Source organism: Acanthopagrus latus, chromosome 4 (assembly GCF_904848185.1).
Source record: "Acanthopagrus latus isolate v.2019 chromosome 4, fAcaLat1.1, whole genome shotgun sequence".
In the NCBI taxonomy this organism is placed as follows: domain Eukaryota; kingdom Metazoa; phylum Chordata; class Actinopteri; order Spariformes; family Sparidae; genus Acanthopagrus; species Acanthopagrus latus.
In genome coordinates this window covers 21,008,532-21,028,520 of record NC_051042.1, presented here as the reverse complement: position 1 = coordinate 21,028,520, position 19,989 = coordinate 21,008,532, and the positions used below count along the sequence as shown (strand labels likewise).

At 41.1% G+C, this 19,989-nt stretch overlaps 1 protein-coding gene across 1 annotated transcript in view; it reads left to right on the top strand.

The window, feature by feature from the left end:
* Positions 1-19,989, top strand: part of galnt18b (UDP-N-acetyl-alpha-D-galactosamine:polypeptide N-acetylgalactosaminyltransferase 18b) — an 80,982-nt gene that overhangs the window by 45,230 nt on the left and 15,763 nt on the right. The window contains exon 7 of the mRNA XM_037096612.1: positions 18,650-18,835. Coding sequence (XP_036952507.1) covers positions 18,650-18,835 — 186 coding nt within the window. The remainder of the gene's footprint in view (positions 1-18,649; positions 18,836-19,989) is intronic.

Sequence of the window (19,989 nt, the reverse complement as noted above, 5' to 3'; positions counted from 1 at the left end):
GTAATGGCTGTTGGGAGCGAGGTCACTGAGGACATCGCTGTCAAAACACCAAACTCATTGAAAAAGTGTCATTAAGCTGCGAGCGATGCCTTCTGTGCATTTATAAACGCTGTGGAGGTGGTGGAGTGGCTGTTAGTAAAGAGATGAGAAGCAGGATATCCAGCTGCCAGCATGTGTGTTTATTTTCAATAAAGGTCAGTGTTCTGAAAACTGTCAAACTGTGCTTTAGATGATAAACTATCTCAGTTGAATGCAGTGGATCCTCTGAACTCCAGCGAAAAGACTAAACACAACAATTAGTTTGTCTGTCTCTCTTTGTTTCTCCGCTTCCCTGATCTGTGAGTGACGCTTAACCCCATTGTTGCCGGTGCCTACTGAGGACTAGTCGGACTGTAGACTGTTGGTATATGCCTCTGTTAACTCACAAAGTGTTTCCTCGGCGATGTCTGTTTTACTTGTGGTTCTGATACGGTGGTTTATCAGCTGTAGTTTCCCGGGGAAATGCAACGACCTCTTTGGCCTCCTTACCGATCAGCTGCTGCGCCTCTCGGGGCCACTCAGCCTCTGGAGCTGTCAGAATATCCGAACTAGCCAGAGCGCACAGGCCGGGTGACAGCCCAAAGACAATGCAGCCGTGAGGTCTGTTTGTTTAGCAGAGAGAGTACAGCTCACAGTCCGCTACCGGCTCCGCCGATAGCCTTTCGTTTATATAAACCAACTGCGAGAAGGAAACACGGACACATCACCAGACAACCGCTAAACACACAGTCAGGAAATAGGGCCAGGAATTTAGAATTAGTCAAAGTCCAAAGCCTTCTCCACACTGCCAGGAATAAAATCCTTCCTATACAGTAGATGCGTTTTAGCTACCAAGTTTTTGATAGTAGAACGTAAATTCAGTCCTTGTCACTGTGTTGTCCATTGATGTTTTTGCTGTCTTTTCACAGGAATCTGTGTAATAATCCATATCCGGCATTGGCTTCACAGCCGGAACTTGTTAAAGGGGCAATTTGTAAGGTAGCTGATTATTGAGTCTTATTCCCAGGTTGTAAAATAACGATGCTTTGGGTTGCGGAACTGCCTGAGCTGTTTACCCACCACACCAGTATTTGACGACCTGGGAATGAGACTCAATAATCTGCCGACTTCCTCCAGAAATGCTTTTTCGCAACTTTTAATAGGATCCGTTCATTGTTTGTCTTCATCTCTCCACGGGATTTGTTGACAATGAGACGAAAATAGAATATCACCAGTCTGATACTTTAAACAGCTTCAGTCAGGGGAACTAATGACAGTACATACATGCTTTGACAGGAACAAGTGAGCACGGTGGAGGAAATGATCCTTCAGAACGCACTGTGACATGCTCCCTCTGGTTTTAGGTGGAATGAATAATCACTGCTAATTAATCCGGAAGGCTGAATGATGACCTTCACTCCCCGGTGAGCTTCTGAAGCACATGTGAGAGTTCTACAACTCAAAGTCATTGTTGCCGTTAGCAGTGATGTGTGAAGAGGACGCCGACGTTGTTCAGAGCAGATAGTCGCGCTGTGTCTGCAGTTGCGTCGCGTTCTTCTCACAGTGCCATGCTTAATTTGTACACCATCCGCCTGCTCGGACTTGGATGGAAATCATTTTGGTGTGCATTCAGTTTAGCAGATGGGCCCGAGAAAGAACAGCCCTCCATAGGGATAGCTAATGATAGCACGCATCTACTGTACAAGGCCATTAATGAAGCTATCAGCCTGTTCAATAACAGCAAGAGGCAAGAGACAACTCGGCTCCGCTCCTGACTAGATTGAACCGGAGGAGGCAACGGAGGAAAGTTTTAAGACAAGACGCTGCAGATTGAGGGAAATATTCATCCTCGCTAATGATAGAGATGCAATCATCAGTAAAGAAGGGAGATGAGTCCCATAAGTCATCTTCCAACAGAAATTACATGCTTTTGGAATTCCTGGGCCTGATAATGGCCCCACTGATTGCTTTATAGTCAGACGTGCTGATGATTTTATCGCATATATTACAAACCAGGGCCTCTACTGTATGTGTAAACAGCTTGATGACAAGTTTGGTCCATTGAGCTCCATGTCGTTTAGTTGCTTGCTTGTGTTGGACTGAAGGAAAGCACCCTTGTTTGGAGGTTAATGTTAGTTTAGAGTTCAGTAATGCTTTTGAAACAGAGGCTGACACAGTGAGCTGAGAGCCACGAGACCGGAGTACACCGGCTTGGCCCCAGATTAGAAGTCCCATAGAGCCCCAGCAGGGTCGGTTTGTCTGTCTGTCTGTCTCTCTGACCGTCTGACTGTCTGTCTGTCGGCAGTGTATTGGTCATGCCACCAGACCACCTGCCAGCATGCAGACTGGCTGCTGTGGGATCCTCAGGGACACACTTAAACCAGGCCAACAGCTACAGGCTTTGGCCGAGGCTTGAAAGGGAAGTCCTGGGTGGTGCGAGGGTGAAATGAACCGCTGCTCTACGTTCACATTTGGTCACAAAGTGCAAGCTGACTATTTCTATCATAATGTTCGAGAATTATCATTCTAATTTTGGCACAAATGTGTGTGTGTGTGTGTGTTGCACTACATTATAAACCATGCGCTACAAATTTCTGTGAAATCCTGTGTGAATTAAGCAGACTTTTTCCAAAGAATAGGCATCCAGTGCTATTTTTTCTGTGTTTTTGTTCTCTCTGCTAAAGCTGTGTTGCTTTATATTTTTTTGGGAGTGAATATTTATGAATTTAGAATTTGTACACCTTCATACAGGCACATCTGGCCTGGTTCGATTGCCACACAGGCAAAGAAATAAACATTTGAACTTAGATTTTCACATCTGTCGTAAGAAGGCAGGACAGTGATTCTGCCACCACACTGATGGGTTCACATAATTGTCAGTGCTCAGATTTCTCTATAAAGCGAAAGTGCTGCATGTTACATATAACAGAGTAATGAATAACTTTAATCAGTGCTGTAAAAAGGACCCAAAAGACATACTTGAGTAAAAGTGAAAAGTGACTCAATAATTTGATATTATATGAATAATAACTGAGGTAAAAGTCTTAAAGTAACTGGTATTAAAGTAAATTATACATATGTTTTAAAAAATACTATATCTATCACAGATTATTATCACATTCCATCTGTCTGTAACACAGTGGTGTAATGCATCATTGCTCCTACATTCTGTCATCATGTTACAGTGACTAATCTAACAATCATGTCACTATTTACGCACATTAGATCAACAATTATCTGCATAATGGATCAAACATGTCTCTTCACATTAGCGCAACAAACGTCTGACCTTTCCTGACGTTGATGAAATTGTGCCTGTGTTGTGCCAACTCAGTGTGCCTGTGGAGAGGCTGTGGAGTCCGAAGGGGAACAGGTTGTCTGAGAAATGATTTTAGAGCCTCCCATCGCTGAGAAGACCATCGCCTCAGAGATAAACATGTCAGATAGGTTGGACAAGGCTACTACAAAGCCATGGTTTAGTGAGTGAGTGTGTTTCACTAATTAAAAGTAATAATGCCATTAGACTTTTTTTTTCCTTTTAAGTCTGTCATCATTGCCTCATGGTGTTAGAAAGTCCAGTTCTTTATTTTAATCACTGATGTCTTATTTTGAGGCAATTCATATTTGTGGTCTGTGGTGTTGCAAAGCCGAACTCTTCGAATCTCGTAATAAATAACTGAAAGATGTCGGTCCTCGTGCTCTTCGAAACACGACACAGTTAGAATCCATCTCAGTATGATGGTTTACTTTCTGGACTTGTTTATGGATGTGCAGCAAACCAAAAGATATAGCGAGGCTACTCTTTTAGTCATACTGGATGCGAGAGCTCACGGCACATTGGACTGGACCCTGAAACTAAATTGTATAACAAATGATTTTCCAAATCACCTGCGAATACCGGGTGTTGCTGCCAGGGAAGCCGGGCTGGAACAATGCATCACAAGAAGACCAAAGCCGACATCGTCACTATCAAGCGGTGCCAGGAAGGTTGTGCTGAGAAATGAGGATCATTGAGAGCTATGAAAAACAATTATGAGGCCGGCTTTTGTGTACAGCGTTTATGGACGTGGCAATAAAACACCATTACTGTCAAAATAATGATACACGCATTATCACTTTCGCCCAAATGCTCATCATGCAATTTGTATTCAAGGTAAACAGAGTGTGACATTACGTGTGTTTTAAATAGCAATGTGAAAAGAAAAGATAGTGCAGGGAAAAGACGAAACCGAGAGGAACGCAAAATAAACACAGTTCCTCGCACTGACACGTTACCCCAAAATGTGACATATTAATCAGGTTGTGGTCTGAAGGAAAAGGTTGATTTCTCCATACAGTTTATTTTGTTCACAGTTGCGATCCGGTCCTTTGCTGGCTGGTTTGCCCCGAAGCCACGTCCTTGTGATGGCTTTCCCGCCTGCAACCAGAAGCACTCTATTAAGATATTTATCCCGCGGCAGGAGATTGTTTGGGGATTTCGCCCAGGCATAACGTGACAACAGCGAACAACTTTAAAACCAAAAATGTTACTTATTTCTGTCGCAGTCTCTTGGCAAAATGACTGGATAAGACAGCGGCTCAGTCTGCCAGTGTTTTATCACCAACATTCATCCTGACCCACAGAACCCTGCTTCAATTTTGGAGCTACAACAAAACATGTTGTGTTCTTTCAGCCAGACTCTCACCAAGGTCTTCAGTTTGTTAGTTTTAACCTGATTTTTTGCCAAATTTCATTCCAGTCATCTTAAGATATCTCCTGGCCAGATTCTCTCCCCCATTTTGGTTTGACCTGAGCAGTAGTTAACATTGCAAGCGTGTTGATTTACTCATTTCCTGTTCTTGTTTTATTTATTTATTGTTGCTTTATTAAGATTAATATATACTTTATCATGCCCTTATTAACAGTTAACTGGATTGAAAGCAAAAACAGTGCCTTGCTTAGGGTTAATAGATTCTTTTTGGTTTTGTTAGCATTAATAAGCATCATCACCTCTTCACATATATTATTTATTATATATTGTATATACTTTTCTTGTAGCAGACATTCTGTGAATGAAAACTGTCAACTTTGATTTTGCTGCTCACTTTAATACAGACATCTGTCCATCCTGGGAGAGGTTTCTTCCAATGTTTGTTCCCTCTTAAAAGTTTTTTTTTTTTCCCACTACGCCAAGGTTTTTCTCACTCGAATCGATGGTCTAAGGGCAGAGGATTCTGAACAGAGGGCTATATAAATAAAACTGATTTGATTTGATCTTATTACTTCATTGCCTACTAACTAACACTTACCACAACGACCTTAATATAAGCAGGGTTCTGTTAATTATCTAAATATGCTCAATCTATCCATGTTAGCTTCTTAAAACAGTCTCACTTAACCTGAGCCTCAAAGCACATTCACTCAATATTGACAGTAACTGACGTACATGAACACTGTCAGAAAATAAATTTAAAAAATCATAAATCCACATTAAACATATGTCAGTCATTCTCTTCCCATGCTGTCGGTTTGATTTTCACCCATCATTCGAAAAGATACAAAAGATGTCGGGTTCTGCCTGATCATACAGGATGAATAACCAAAGTTGTGCCATAATGACTCCATCGGTAATTGCAGAACAGCAGTGATTGAGTTTCATGACCTCACTGCAGCTGGAAAATCTATCGAACCCCACTGCGTAATCTCAAACCAACAAGACAATCAATGAGAAAGTCCTTTGTCTGACAGAGGTAATGTGAATTGTGATGTAGCACCATAGGAACTGCCACAGCCTCGTGCCACATAAACACTGCCTTGTTAACTGAAGAAATGCAGTTTGAGCCGTAATCACATTCTAAAAGTAAAAGTGCTTTAGAGTAACTCTTATATGAATATTTTCTACGGTGTGCAGAAAAGAGATTTCATTTTTGTTATTATAAGTCATATCAACAGTAAAGGTCTATAAACAAACACCCGTCAACAGAACTCTGAGAGGCCCCAGAGGACATTATTAAACTTTGAACTTATCACTTTTTTAATCTTATCATTTTATTGTATATATTATTTAAAAAAAAAACATCATTACAACACAGCAACCAGGGACGTTGTTATCATAGAAACAGGACATTTCTGACATGTTACTATAGAGACTAGAGGGTATTAATAGATAGACTGGCCACTATGGTTTATTTTATGTGAACTATAATTGTGTAGCAAGGTATTAATTACAACTGGTCTGTCTACCTGCATATGGCTTCATAATATAACTTCATTTCAGACCAGGCAAATTAGGTTCTGTATATACAATGTTTGTGAGTTGAAAGTCAGATAGTGAAGCTTATACTGAGACGTTAAGACCAACTGAAGCAAAGACAAATCCCATGAAAAGAAAGGAGAAGCAAGGAGGAGTTGTGGTTTGATTTCAACCGAATCAGCCCCAAAAATGCCAGCAATGTTTCTGCAAATCACTGCTATGTTAAAACTGTGCATTTGCCACTTAGGTTAGAGTCCGGAAAATATCCTCTTTTGGCCTAAAAGGTCACCGCAAACAATCATTTTTTGTCACCGCTAACACGGCTGGACTTACAGATGTTTTAATGCGGTCTCAAACTGTCGCCTGTAAAGGCCCTGACACACCATGCTGACAGTCGGTGTCCCGCACTGTCCGCGCTGGGCGGCCCCTGACGGTGAAAGAAATCACACCGATTGGCTGTTCAGGTAAGCAGATCGGTGCATGAAAAGAGAAACAGGAAAAAGACAGGAAGGCCCCTTGAGTCTTTAGCTGTGGTGTCCATAATTTCACGCATTTACCACGATTTCTCCTTTTTCTCCTCTGCCTCTTTGTCAGTGCCATTTGCAACAATTTTTTTATCAGACCTATTCTCGATTAGAAGATGAAATAACCTTGTTGGCTGCAGTCTTCGCTGTCGGTGCGTTCAAGTGCAGCTTTTTGGTGGAGACACTGGAGACGTGAGGCGATGCGATAGTCAGACTTTGACGCAAATAGTTCTTAGACGTTAGTTTGCTGTGTCGGGGCCTTTACTCTGCCATCGTCCCCTCTGCCCACTGATCCGAAAGTCAGGTCATAAACACTTAATGTGAACATGATATGACACATCTTGTAGAAATGACAATATGGTAGGTAGCCTGTGACATGTACAAATGTGAACTTGACAGCAACATGACTCGGAGACTGTTCCTTCTCAGTGTTGTAGGTTATGGAGGACTTGTGGAGGGTGAACACAGTGTGGCTGCAGCAGGGTGGATGAGTTGTGATAGTTTTTTGAGACCTCCTCTGGATGAGAGCTACAGCGGAGGATGGATCAGATTTGACATATCTGGTAGACAGCAGACCTGCCGCATTAGGTTTCGGTGGCTTTGTGCGATATTAACTTCTTGCTGAGATATGGTATCATTCTACCCTCTGTAAAGTTGGATTCACTGTACTGTTTCAGCAATATGACAGTGCATGCGTGTGCCCTGATTTACATATTTATAACTTTAAATAAACATCAAGGCTACAGGAGTGACTGGAATATTTAGGTTCAAGTATGAACATGTAGTTCCAGATTGCACTTTGTATGTTTGTATTGTGGAGAGAAAAAAAGCAGTGTTTTCATGTTTTGTCAACTTCTGTTTTTAATGAAAAAAGCCTCTCATGCTCACATGTATAAAGTGCTAATAAAGGTTATTGTGTAGGTAGAAAACTTGGCTCGTGATTATGTGAAGGCGTTATCCCTCCAAGCAGGAATTTTCTTGCACGATATTCGAACATGTTTGAATGTTTATTATGGCTCCGATTCACACTTTTTTTTTTCTGCTGATGATAACAATTGTGAGGGGGAAGGAACTGCTTATATTAAAAAATGCATCCAGTCCCTAGTCAAAGAGGTATTTTTGTTCTTATTGGATTCACGTCGATGCAGCAGAACCTGCTCGTGTGTGCTCAGTCTGCAGACTTCTTTTGTAATACGCGCCTCTCAAGTGGTTGCAACTGGTGGGATTATACCATTATACAGAGGATGTACCGGGAGATACCTGTCATTACAACTGCAAAAATTAAACTCTTTATAGTGTGGCTTCTGGAGGTGGATTCAGTCTGCAGCAAGGAGGAAACACCGTACTTTTCTGTGTGGTTTCAGGCTAAATGGATATGTAAATGTAAAATAATGCATCATAAAACTGAAACCTCTGTGAATTTATTGGTCATTTGTTGGATATTATTTTTAAATTATGAATGACATCGACATCAGTGGTTGCCTACGACTATATATAGTAGCGCATCAAGAGTCAGGTTTCTGAATACGTGATGTCAAACTGAGAAGACAACCAGAATGAGGCTAATCAGCCGAAGACTAACGATACCGGGATAATGAGATAACACAAACAGCCAATCAAACTCATCTGCAGCCTTCGAGAAAATCTCCTCGTCTTTTTTAGTGATGCTAAGTGATACATTAATAATGCAAGTCGAGGATTCTTCGCATTTCTGTCCACACGGATTACTGCCGGCCTGTCTCCTGCAAATTACATTTATATGCATTTATTCTTCATTAGCGATTTATGTTCAAGGGCAGCGTTCAGAAACCGAGGAGGGTCAGCGAATATAAAAAGAATGCTGGATGGTCGTGTAGCGCGTTTAGCTCCAACGCTGGCAGCCTGGCTTCATCTCCCATGTCAATATCTAAAGATCCGCAGTGGAGTTTTTAGGAATTCGAGGTTAAATTAACCAATTAGAAAAAAAACAACAACATATTTTCTCTCACTTACACCCGGTTACATTGGTTGTGTCCACACAGACAGCGCTGCGACTGCCAGCCACAGCTTAGTTTCTTAACAGTGTTGGATCAGTGTCAAAGAATAAATGTTAGTTAAATACATTTCTGCAAAACCAAAGAGACGTTAAAACTGGAATTTTCTTTGTGTTGTAAGTTCATGTTTGTCTAGGTTGAATTTTTAATTTCTCTCTTGTCACTTATGCTCTACTTAGGTTTAGGTGCAAAAACCACTTGGTTAGGGTTAGGTCAATGTCATGGTCGCCGCAATCAGAAATGGAGACTTCCTGTCGAAAACTGCCCGTTTTTGACACCACTAAGAATGCTGAAAATGTCTGCAGATCTCCATAAAAATAACACCCACTTTGACTGCACTGAAAGGATTGGAAATATCCCTGGGCATCTTAGAATATCCACTGGTGTGACTTGAACTGCTTTTGGCCGTATGGCGGCCAAGCTGGCTGTAATATCAGCCCAACAATCCCTGCAACCTCCCGATGTGAAGGTCGGCTAATAAGCACATAATGTGAACGTGATATGCCACGTTTGGTACAAATGTCAACTTTGGACATATCTGTGGTTTGAGATCACACTTGTGATGTGAACAAAATAGTTCAGATACCAAATCTTTGACGTTCCAAAGCAGCTGCTTGTGAAACTCGTGTGAGCAGCCAGGTTCTTTTTTTTCTTTCGCAGTGTGGAGCTTCTACAGTTTTCTAGTTGTTTCACCGTTACCTGGGATTGCAACTGGGGAAAACAAAACCTCTTCCTGTTTTGGTTGCACAATTGCAGACGTGCTTCCTTTGAACCTAACTCAGCCCTAGTCTTTTGGAAGGGAAATCCCACTCAGTGGCAGATGGAACAGCACTGTGAAAGTGAGAATTTTAGGGAACCAATTGATTGCAGTTATTTTTGTCATCCATTCATCTTATTATGATTTTCTTGAATAACGAATTAGTCTTTTGGCAGATATGTCAGAAAAACATTTTAAAAATGTCTGTCTCCAGATGTCACAGCCCACAGTGACGATGATGATGTCAGTTTGATGTCATGTAAGACAAAGAAAAGCAGCAAATCACTAAAAAAGGGAGGCTTCGGTTGACGCACGTGCTGCTTTAGTAATTTTGCTGTTGACTTATGTATTTCTGTTGATTTAATTAACGACCCTAGCGAGCATGAGGGACGTTCACCCTCGCTTCTCACCAGTCTAATCAACCCTTCTAATAACCTTCTCATCAGTGTCATCACTTATTAGGTAGAACAGAGTAGACGTAACATTATGTTAGGCGGTGAGTTCTCACGTGAAGCAATCTCAGTTCACTTCAGCATCAGCTTCTTGGAGCGATGTATGTAGAGGCACAGAAGTGGATCGCCTGCGGTTTCCAGTGGCTCTTAATGTAATGTACTTACATTCAGTGCTTGTACAAAGTACAGGAGGACGCACGCGGACTACAGAGCAGCTTCCTCTGGCTCCTCAGTTCATCCTCCACACTCCCCCATAGATAATAGTTCTATGTTTTGTGTGTAGAATGAGGGGGTTCAGCTTTCTGTCAGTTTTACAGCCCTGTGCTGTAGAATGGTAAATAAATGAAGCTTGGACTTTGAACACAGATATATACAGCTTAAACTTAAATGACAACAGCTGCAGCGTGCGGTGGAAATTTTGAGCTAGTTATTTTATGGCTGCTGTCAGTTTCTTCATGGACACACAGTTTATATTTATGCATGCTGCAGTATGTATACCTCGACGGAGTAAAAAAAATAACCGATAATCCCCTCAAACGTGTTACTTTAGCACAAGTTAAGTGTTTATTTTATTTCTGCATTCTTAGTGTAACTATAGCAGACTTTCTCAGGCAAAGAATCTCTCACGACTTGAATCTTAACCACAGTAGATGTTTTGTTGCAGCTGCTGTTTTAACTGTTCATGGTGTTCTTTGTCACCTTGTTTTTAGAATCGGGACACTGATGGTCTGATGATCACTGTAGTTTCCTTGGACCAACCTACTCAGATTACCATGACAACTATTATTAACCATATTTACAATTAGCAGCACAAAAGTACTCATGTCAGTAAGGATGAGTGTGTAGATATGCTGCGTGTTTATGAAGGTCTGTGGTGGAGATGTATCCTGTTGATTTTGTCTGTAAATGGTTCAGTGGGGAGAGAACAGGAAATAGACTCCCCCTTTTCAGAGACTTGATACACACACAGTGGAAACTTGATGCCAATTGTCTGCTTCAACTCTGTGCTCTGGGCAGCAAAAGAGGAAGCTCAGCTTTACCTTTAAAGTAGGTCTGTGCTTTGATGTGCAGGGGTTTATTATCACAAAATACTGAGGAAATGTGAAATGAATGCAGTTGGAAATATTAGGAGTCTTTTTTTTTTATCTCTCTCTCTCTCTCTTTTTAAAGTCAGTATTGGTTTCTGGGGAGGGGTCCAGCAGAGGTGGAGCAGGGAGATGAAAGCAGATAGCCTCAGATACACACCGACGAGTATGAAATGAAAAAAGGAAATTCCTAAAGCAGCATAGGAAATCACAGGGAGATACGGTCCAAAAGTTCCCGAGGTTCTGCTCATCTTGTCAGCAGGCAACAGAAGTGTGTCTTTCCTTTGCTGTTGCTTTTCTTTTCAAGTTCTGACAGCTATCATTGACAAGGTGTCACCACGTTTTTCACAATAGAAACAGAGACGATGCAACACTGCTACACATGTTATCCAAGAAGCTGTGTAGACTCACGTTTTCATCTGATTCCTGTATTGTTTTGAGTGCAAATTAAATAATAATTCGTAGACCTCACAGTGTTCATCCCAAACATGCTGGCCCGGATTTAGCAGTGACTGAGCAGCCTGTACAATATATGTGAGCCCTTTCATTCTTTCCCCTTTCTTGTGGTATCGTGCGAACAACAGAAAAAAATTACATTCCGAGACAGCCTCTGTGTTTCTATCATATCCTTTTTTCTAGTGGCATTCAGATGTCTGTCAGCTTTTATTAAGGGGAATGATGTTTATCATGAAAATGCACCGCACCTCATCATGTCCCTACCTCCAGCTCACCGCAGTGACTCATGGCATGACTGATGCATGAACTCATGGTTCTCCAGATCTCAGCCCGCCCAGCTTGAAATGAGACCTTATCATCGCTTTAAAATTCTCTGGTGTTTCCGCTATTTACGGCAGCCTGATTGAGACATGCCATGGTGCTCCATCAGAGAAGGAATGGAAAGCAGTGTACACCTCTCGAGTGATGAAGGCCAAGAATGTCACTGTGTTGTAAAAAATTTTGTTTATAGCCACTCAGTGAGCGTCTATACGTCGCCAGCATGGCTGTCACCACGGCACAGAAATCTTTTTATTAAAGAGTGAAAATCACAACAATTATTCTTGGAAACCGCAGTTATATGAAATGATGTAGTCAGTCTTGTGAGCTAATATATAGGATCAGCTACAAGGTTTCGGTCAAAGTTTTGGTGAACTTAAAGTTGGGAGTCTTTCTAATTACGTACTTTCACAGTCTTGGGATGGATTAGTTTTATAACAAACTGCAACTTTCTCACATTAAAAGAATGTCTATTAATTTGACAAGCATCATATGTGTAATTCATGGCACAATTCAAACCCATGTGTATTTTAGTCAAAAATAATCATTTTTAAACCAGTGAGTCTTTAATTTTATACAGAAGTTAACAAAAGCATCTAATTTATACCCAACAACGGTTAGTATTATTAGCTTAAATGATGACGGTCACAATTAGCTCCAGCGAGCTAGTTTTAGTGACTTAATTTACATATTAATCCTTTAAAACTACCAGTGATGCTAAATGCCGACACAGTGCTTAAAGAATTCAGCTAAAGCTACATGTAGCGGGTAAAAATCAGCATCCTTGCATTGCAAGATCACTGCTTGGTTGTAGCAAGATACAAAAATGAATGTGATAGAGCTAACAGCAGCCTAAACTCTGGTACAGTAGCCCCCAGGGCAAAATGTAGTTAGCTAATGACTCACCCTTACACCTTTAAATTAAAACATGGTGAGTTATGTTTGCAGCCAACACTGTGTATAACTTACGATTTGTCTGTTTCAGTGAGGCAGTAATCAAGTCCTGCTCTCCCCGTGCATGCTGCCTCGACACAGAGAGCATTCAGAGCTTCACACACCTGCTGAGTGATGGTTTCTATTATGAAACGTGCTTCTGTTCGAAATGCAGAACTCTGAGGAGGGAAGCGGCATACCAGCGTCGTCAGTAGATAATAGATAGAGCTGAATGAGCAGCAGAGGCATGTTTTTATGCTGCATGAGTGATTTTTGACATTTTCCGTACGTCTCCATCCCTCTTATTTATATATTTCTTTTGACTGTGAAAGTCTTGAAATCTGTTGTAACTGTGACATGACTTCAAGCTGCTGCCATTCTTAGAGACGAAGAAGAAGAAGTCAAAAAGCAGAATGTCACAGCCGCTGTTTCAAGTCTGCAGGGGGGCGACTGCTCGAAACTCTAAAATTAGATTTTGGGTGGTGCATTTTAACGCAGCAAGCCATAGCCAAAAAAAACGGAGGTTGCAAGAGGTTCATGAAATAATTACATCAATTGACAATTCGGTCATTAAAAATGTATTCTGACATATTGCTGCGCCATAAAGCTGCATCGTTATCACGCTTCATATCCTCGAGGATTTACTGAAATAACCTTGCGTTTGCTCCCATCAAAATCCAGTTCAAGCCTCTAGACACTGGTATCTGTCTGGCATCGCTGAAGACAGACAAATGATTAAAGCACTTCCGCTCACATTACATGTACATTAAAGGTATTTAGCGCTTGCTCTTATCCAAAGCAAATTATGATGAGGGCAGCGGTAATATCGGCTGAGGCTCGGGCTGATGGAGCCTTGATAATTGATCCAAGCAAACCCTCTCGTAATATGAGGACGCTTCAGAAAAGTTCAGCTGGGAAGAAATTAGAGGAAGAACAGGTAGATAGAAAGGAAGATCAGATTGAGACGGGGGGCATATTTGCAGGGGGTGATATGGCAGAGAAGGCTGCGATACAAGTAGGAGCGTGAGACGTGAGGTATTTCTTGAAGAGACTTATAAGCTCACAATGGGAGGCAATGACTGTGCTGTCCTGACAGAGATGGAGTCAGGCAGATGGGTGGAGTGAGGACCTGACTTTTAATAAACAGGCCAGACTCAGACGTGGACATGAAGTTGTAGAGTGGGGATTTGATTTGTTTGCGCCGCAGTGAGAGTGAAGTACGGCGCCACCCGTAAATGACGCGGACCGCGTTAGAGCCTTTTTTTTTTTTTTTTTTTTTTTAAAACCTAACAGCTAGTTTTACGGCTCTCTGAGAGTCCCTCAATCAAGATCAAGGCACCGTTGTGGAGGAAAGTGCAGCGTTTGCTGCGGTGCTGCAGCTTCTTCTCCGTGCAGGAAAACACATTGTATGAGTCACCATGTAAATCGGATGGAGGGTTTGATCGCTCGAGGGGGGAGTGCACTACTGGATACAACTGTTTCAAATCGGTGTATTTTGAATGGAATAACAACACAGCCCCTCCGTGGTAATGAAAGACTCCAACTATTATCTTGACAGTAATTACCCATCTATAGTGATTAATTTGGGGAAGAAAGGCAGCAGACAATTAGTAGTTAACTGCAAGGGGGGCGTCACACAGGCAAAAATGTGTTTCCTTGTCAGAAAGGAAGTTGGCGCTGAAGAATGGAGAGAGAATACAAGCTATAATTTATTGTGTTTAAAGACTGGCGCATTTGTCCCGCTGTTTAGGGCTCCATTTACATGTTGAATTAGTATTGTGTTTAGTTGTGTTTGGAGGAGTGTACAATCTGCAGCTGATTATTCTAAAGTCAGTTATGTCACCACTTTGGTCCACACGTCCGTATCTCAACAACTGCTGGACAGATCGGCATGACATTTGACATTTATAGCCCTGATCCTGGGACTTTTCCTCTGGCACCGTGACATTCATATTCATCACAGGATGAATTGTAAAAACAGTGGCGATGCCTTTGCCCGCCATCTTTCCATCTAGAAGGATTGGCCCATTTGATGAATGCTTTGTTCATTTAATGGCCTGTCTCAAAAACAAAGACAACCAAAACCAACGGCAGAGCAAGGAAGCAAGGGAAAACAGTCAGTAGAGCCATAATATCTTCATATCCACATGGTACATTAAGGGTTTCTTTCAACTAAACCAGAGTTGGTGACTGTGGAACAATGGAAAGACAGACCAAGGTGGTTTTGGTCAGCTGAATTTTGTTTCTGTCGAGTTTAATTGAGGTGTGATTTAAGATGAGTCGACAAGGCTGTTAAGCTAGGCTAAGCTGCTCTGACGGCGAGAAACTCGAATTCAGCTGCACATCCTTTTTCATTGATGAAATACTGGTGAAAGAATATAAATCCCTGTGACATTCTGTGAATTTCTTTTGTTTATTTATTAGACTAAAACAAAGCTAAGAGCACTTGTATAACGTGTTGAACTCACACCGTATAAAATTACAAATACATTCCTGAGAAACAGGTTTCATTCACCAGTTATGATGAATAGTAAAAGATGTACAGGTAGGTTTCCAGTCCTAAACACCTCACAGAACAAATCCAGTTACTGTATAGAACTGGTCTTCTCAGTAGGGACTCCCTGTCGACGGTTGTTGGGCTGATGTTGATGATATTAAAATAGTGTCGCCCCAATTTAACAGTCTGGCGCCCATCATCAGGTCAAAATCTTAATTGGTCGTTCCCAAACGAGTACCTGCAAAACCAAGTAAACACACCCATCAGCCTGAGCTGATGTTTATATTTAGTGCAAATTGGCAAATGGTAGCATGCAAACATACAAACTAAGATGGTAAGCAGGGTAAATATCACTCTGCTACACATCAGCATGTTGTCTGTCACTGAGAGCACATCAGCAAGTCCACTACTACTATTATTGCATTTAGCTATGCAACATTGTTTTTCTTATTATATTATTATTATTAGTAGTAGTAGTAGTAGTAGTAGTAGTAATAATAATGATAACAATAATAATAATAACAATAATAATAATAATAATAATAATAATAATAATAATAATAATAATAATAATAATTCAATTTACTATCATATGAATGAGGAAAGCAGAAAATCCCCAGAAGCTGCCAGCCAAGCTTCTATGCTTGAATAATTACTCAAGTGGATACATTCGTTTTCCAAATAATTAGCAGATAGTTTTCTGTGATGTTATCATCGGTCAGATTAAGTCATCCACAGCAAACAGTTACCGAGCATCGTTTGGTTGCATCAGTCTTGACTGGACTCTTGACTGGAGCAGGTGTTTCTCTGTCACAATTGCTGTAACATTTTATATAAATGTTGAAATTGATATGAAGAAGAGTATCTGTCAGGAGTCTGGGTGCTTCAGTCTGGTTCAGGGACACCACTGCAGCTGCACAACGCCGGAGGCATTGAGCTTAAATGACATGAACCTTTCATTCATTAAAACCTCGAGAACATCCTTTCAGACTGAGATGAAAAGCTCAATTCTATGTCCGTCCTCAAGTTGAAAGAATTATAGAGAGATGTTCCACAGGAAACTTAACCGTCTGAATCGTTAAATTGATATTTGATCGATTGCCTCCCAGTGAAATCTCACTGCAGAGACGCTACATGCTCAGCCTCGTCCTGTGGCCTGTTAACAGCCCAGCACCTTGAATGTGTGTGTGTATACAGAGTTTAATCACATCGTACACAACGCTTACCTAATTGCCAGATGTAAATTCTAACGTCGGGACCTCCGACAGGTTCAAGGCGTGCTGTGGCAAAACAAACACCCCTCCACCTTTTGAATTAGATTTTGTTTTGAATAAAGTAGTTCATAAAAAGACTGGGAAGGCCAGAACAGTCGTCAGGTCATGGCCACATCTGCTCGACAGCCATTTCGGTGGTCACAGAGCGTGTCCCGTCATCAGCGTCACAATCACATCTACAGTTTGTGTCACATCTGATGTTTGTTGTTCATCCTCAACAAAAGCCATCTGCATCAAACACTGTTTATGTTCTTTGGCAGCAGGTTTTTTTGGGGGGTGAAAATGACACATTTTCCTTTATGAGGGTGTCAGCTGTGCTATTTGGTCCTCACATAACAGCACAGTGGGATGTTTTCAGCCTTATTCATACTGAAACACCGGGTGTCATGGAGTAATGTGAGGCTCAGCACATTTAAGTGATTTCTGAGCGTCCTCTAAAGGCTCTGGTGGTGACAGCTCCTCTGACAGCCTCAGTGTGAGCATTTAAACAGAAAAAGAATCACATCGTCACTGCTTCTGATGAGTCTTTGAATTGCTTTGAGATACCGTTCAAATTCTACAGATACTAATCAGTGGCATTGTGTGGCCTAATTCATTTTTCTTATTCATTTCCCTCCCAGCTTTTAGCCTCATACATTTATGTTAAAGGGTTTTTGTGACTCAGAACTTCGTCCGCCTTTTGATTTATTAATGTTAATCAAGTAATGACAAAATACATTTAAATGTCATTAGTCAAAATGGGTGATTAAATAATACAGGAAAGAATGTTAATAAGATTATAAATAAATCAGAGTCAGAATTTGATTTAAGGCCAAGTAGGTTTTTCAAATAGGAGGAATTAGCCTCGGTACACTGGTGCATAGCAGTAACCACGTTATGAGAAAATGTTAAATGAAGATAAATGTAAATTGAGCATCAATGGAAAATAGAACACAGACAATAACACATGAACAGATATTATGCAAGCAATGAAAACAATATGTTTTTTTTTTTTAAATAAATGTTGAATAGGTCTTTATTCCAACAGTTCTACTGTTATAGAGTGTTCCTCCTGCTCATGCAGTGAAAGAGAAAAGGCCTATACTACCAAACATGCCAAGTGATGACATACACTTGAAGAAAAAGGAAGAGACGAAAAGAGGTGCATCAAGGAAAAGGAGTCGTGCAAGTATAGTGACATAGAGAGGAGGGAGCGGATTGTAGCCTATATGTGTGTGTGTGTGTGTGTGTGTGTGTGTGTATATATATGTATATAGAGAGAGAGTATATACATTGTATAAATATACAGTATATATATATATTATCTCCAACAAATATCCTTTTACTCTTTGTAAGCGAATCTGTTATCATCTCCCGTCATGGAGGTACCACAGTTGGGAAGCATTTGCACAGATCCCTGCTCTGGGGTCTTGAGCCTCCCAAAGGTCTTCATTATTGAGGACTTAGTGCCACTGGCTTTTAGTCATCAAGGACTCAGGCTTCTCCTCCTGGGCGCTGGGACATTAACGTTTTCCACCGTGGAGACTCCTTCCTCGCAGTCAAGGATACGCTATGCTGCAGAGGTGATGAAGGGCCCCGGCTTGGTGGCCAGAAACGTGCTTTAAGCAGCCTGGAAATGATGCCACCGAGGCCCACTGCGCCGACTGCAGGGAGAACAGTGTGTTTTTTAGTCTCATCGACAGCAGGGATACATGCACTTACAAAGCACAGAAAAGAGGCTGAAGAAAAGGATGAGGGTTCAGAGCACGACACAGAATAAATTAGATCAAGTTAGCGTCAAGCATCTTCGTGGAATAAGATAATACGATTTTGTAAGATTTGAGCTGGATGGCACCATGAGGAGTTGGGCTTTCCGGAATGTTTGTACTATTACTTTTAAGCTGCAAACACTTTCAGTGCTCCACAGCAGACTTGACTTCACATGCAGGGTTTTCTACAGTGTTGCACATGAACATCTGTGCAGCCTTTCGTGTAGCTTTTGGTTCCTGTCAGGCCACAACTAAACATTTTCAACCAAACTGACTGACGTGTTTTCCCTCTTCTCTGTGTTTGTAATGCTCATGATCCAGGTGTGGCAGTGTGGCGGCAGTGTTGAGGTCCTGCCCTGTGCCCGCATCGCCCACATAGAGCGTGCTCATAAACCCTACACCGAGGACCTGACGTCTCATGTGCGGCGAAACGCCCTCAGAGTTGCGGAAGTTTGGATGGATGAGTTTAAGAGTCACGTCTACATGGCCTGGAATATTCCCATGGAGGTGAGTGATCATGGAAATAGTGATGTTTCCCTCATTGTATTTTATTTACAATGTCGCCTTGGCATCACAATATGGGCAATTATCTGTCTAGTCATTAATTATTTTAATATTTTTTGCCTTTAATTGGTACATGCAGCTTCAACTAACATCTGGTAATCTGGTTGTGCTTAAGCTTAGTAGAATTATCTTTTATAATATTTAAGATTATGTTTTCCAGATGTGTCAGAGTAGAGATGCAGACAGGAACCAGAGAGAGATGATGATGTTTTCATCTTCAGTTTTTATTAATAGAAGAGTACTGAGCTGTGCTGGATGACCTGAATGAATTGAAGTGAAGTGATAACATTGTCAAAGATTTATTGATTTGCATGGGGAGCTGGTTACCAGTGATGGGAAGACAGATTCTTGTTGAATCACTAAATAGTGGTATTTTCTGTTTGGCTTTAATTTTGATGATTATTATTTGAACTTGTTTTTTTGTTTTTTTTAATAAATATTAAGTACTGGCTTTTGAAACCCAAGGTAGACTGGATGGTGGGATGGGCATTCAACTAATGGGGATCCTTTTAAAAGAAAAAATACAAATGAAATAAATATAGTCAAGCTGATACAGTTAAATACCCCTGTCTGAGCTGAAAATTTTTTTAAAAAATGTCAATGACAGTGATCTGTTGATCTTCACACATCCAGATCTTGTCTTACTAACATTAATGTCACTGCTCAAACCATGACCTTGAAGTGGACATAAAAGTGTTTGTGTGTAACTGATCACAGTATCCCACTGACATTGCAAGATCCATCCTAGGATGTCTTTCAGTTTCTCAGTTTTTATAGGCAGCTGAGAGGAAAAAAGATCTATGCTTTCAACTAAATCTTCAATATGTACATGTGTCCTATTTGTCACATGTCACATACGTCAGGCTGACAGAACTGTTGAGGCAGAAAAGGAAGAAAACACCTCAAATGTGAACAAGCCAACTGTACGTGTCGTGCTATAAACATGTCGCAGTAGAGCACATCAGAGTAGATTGCACCATTGATTCTTTGTTTAATCCCTAATAGGAACATCATGTCAACCAGATGAGCTTCTTTCATTTGTCAGAGCTTGATTTATAGCTTTTTAAGTCACCTGTAATTTTGCAGCCATTTGTGTC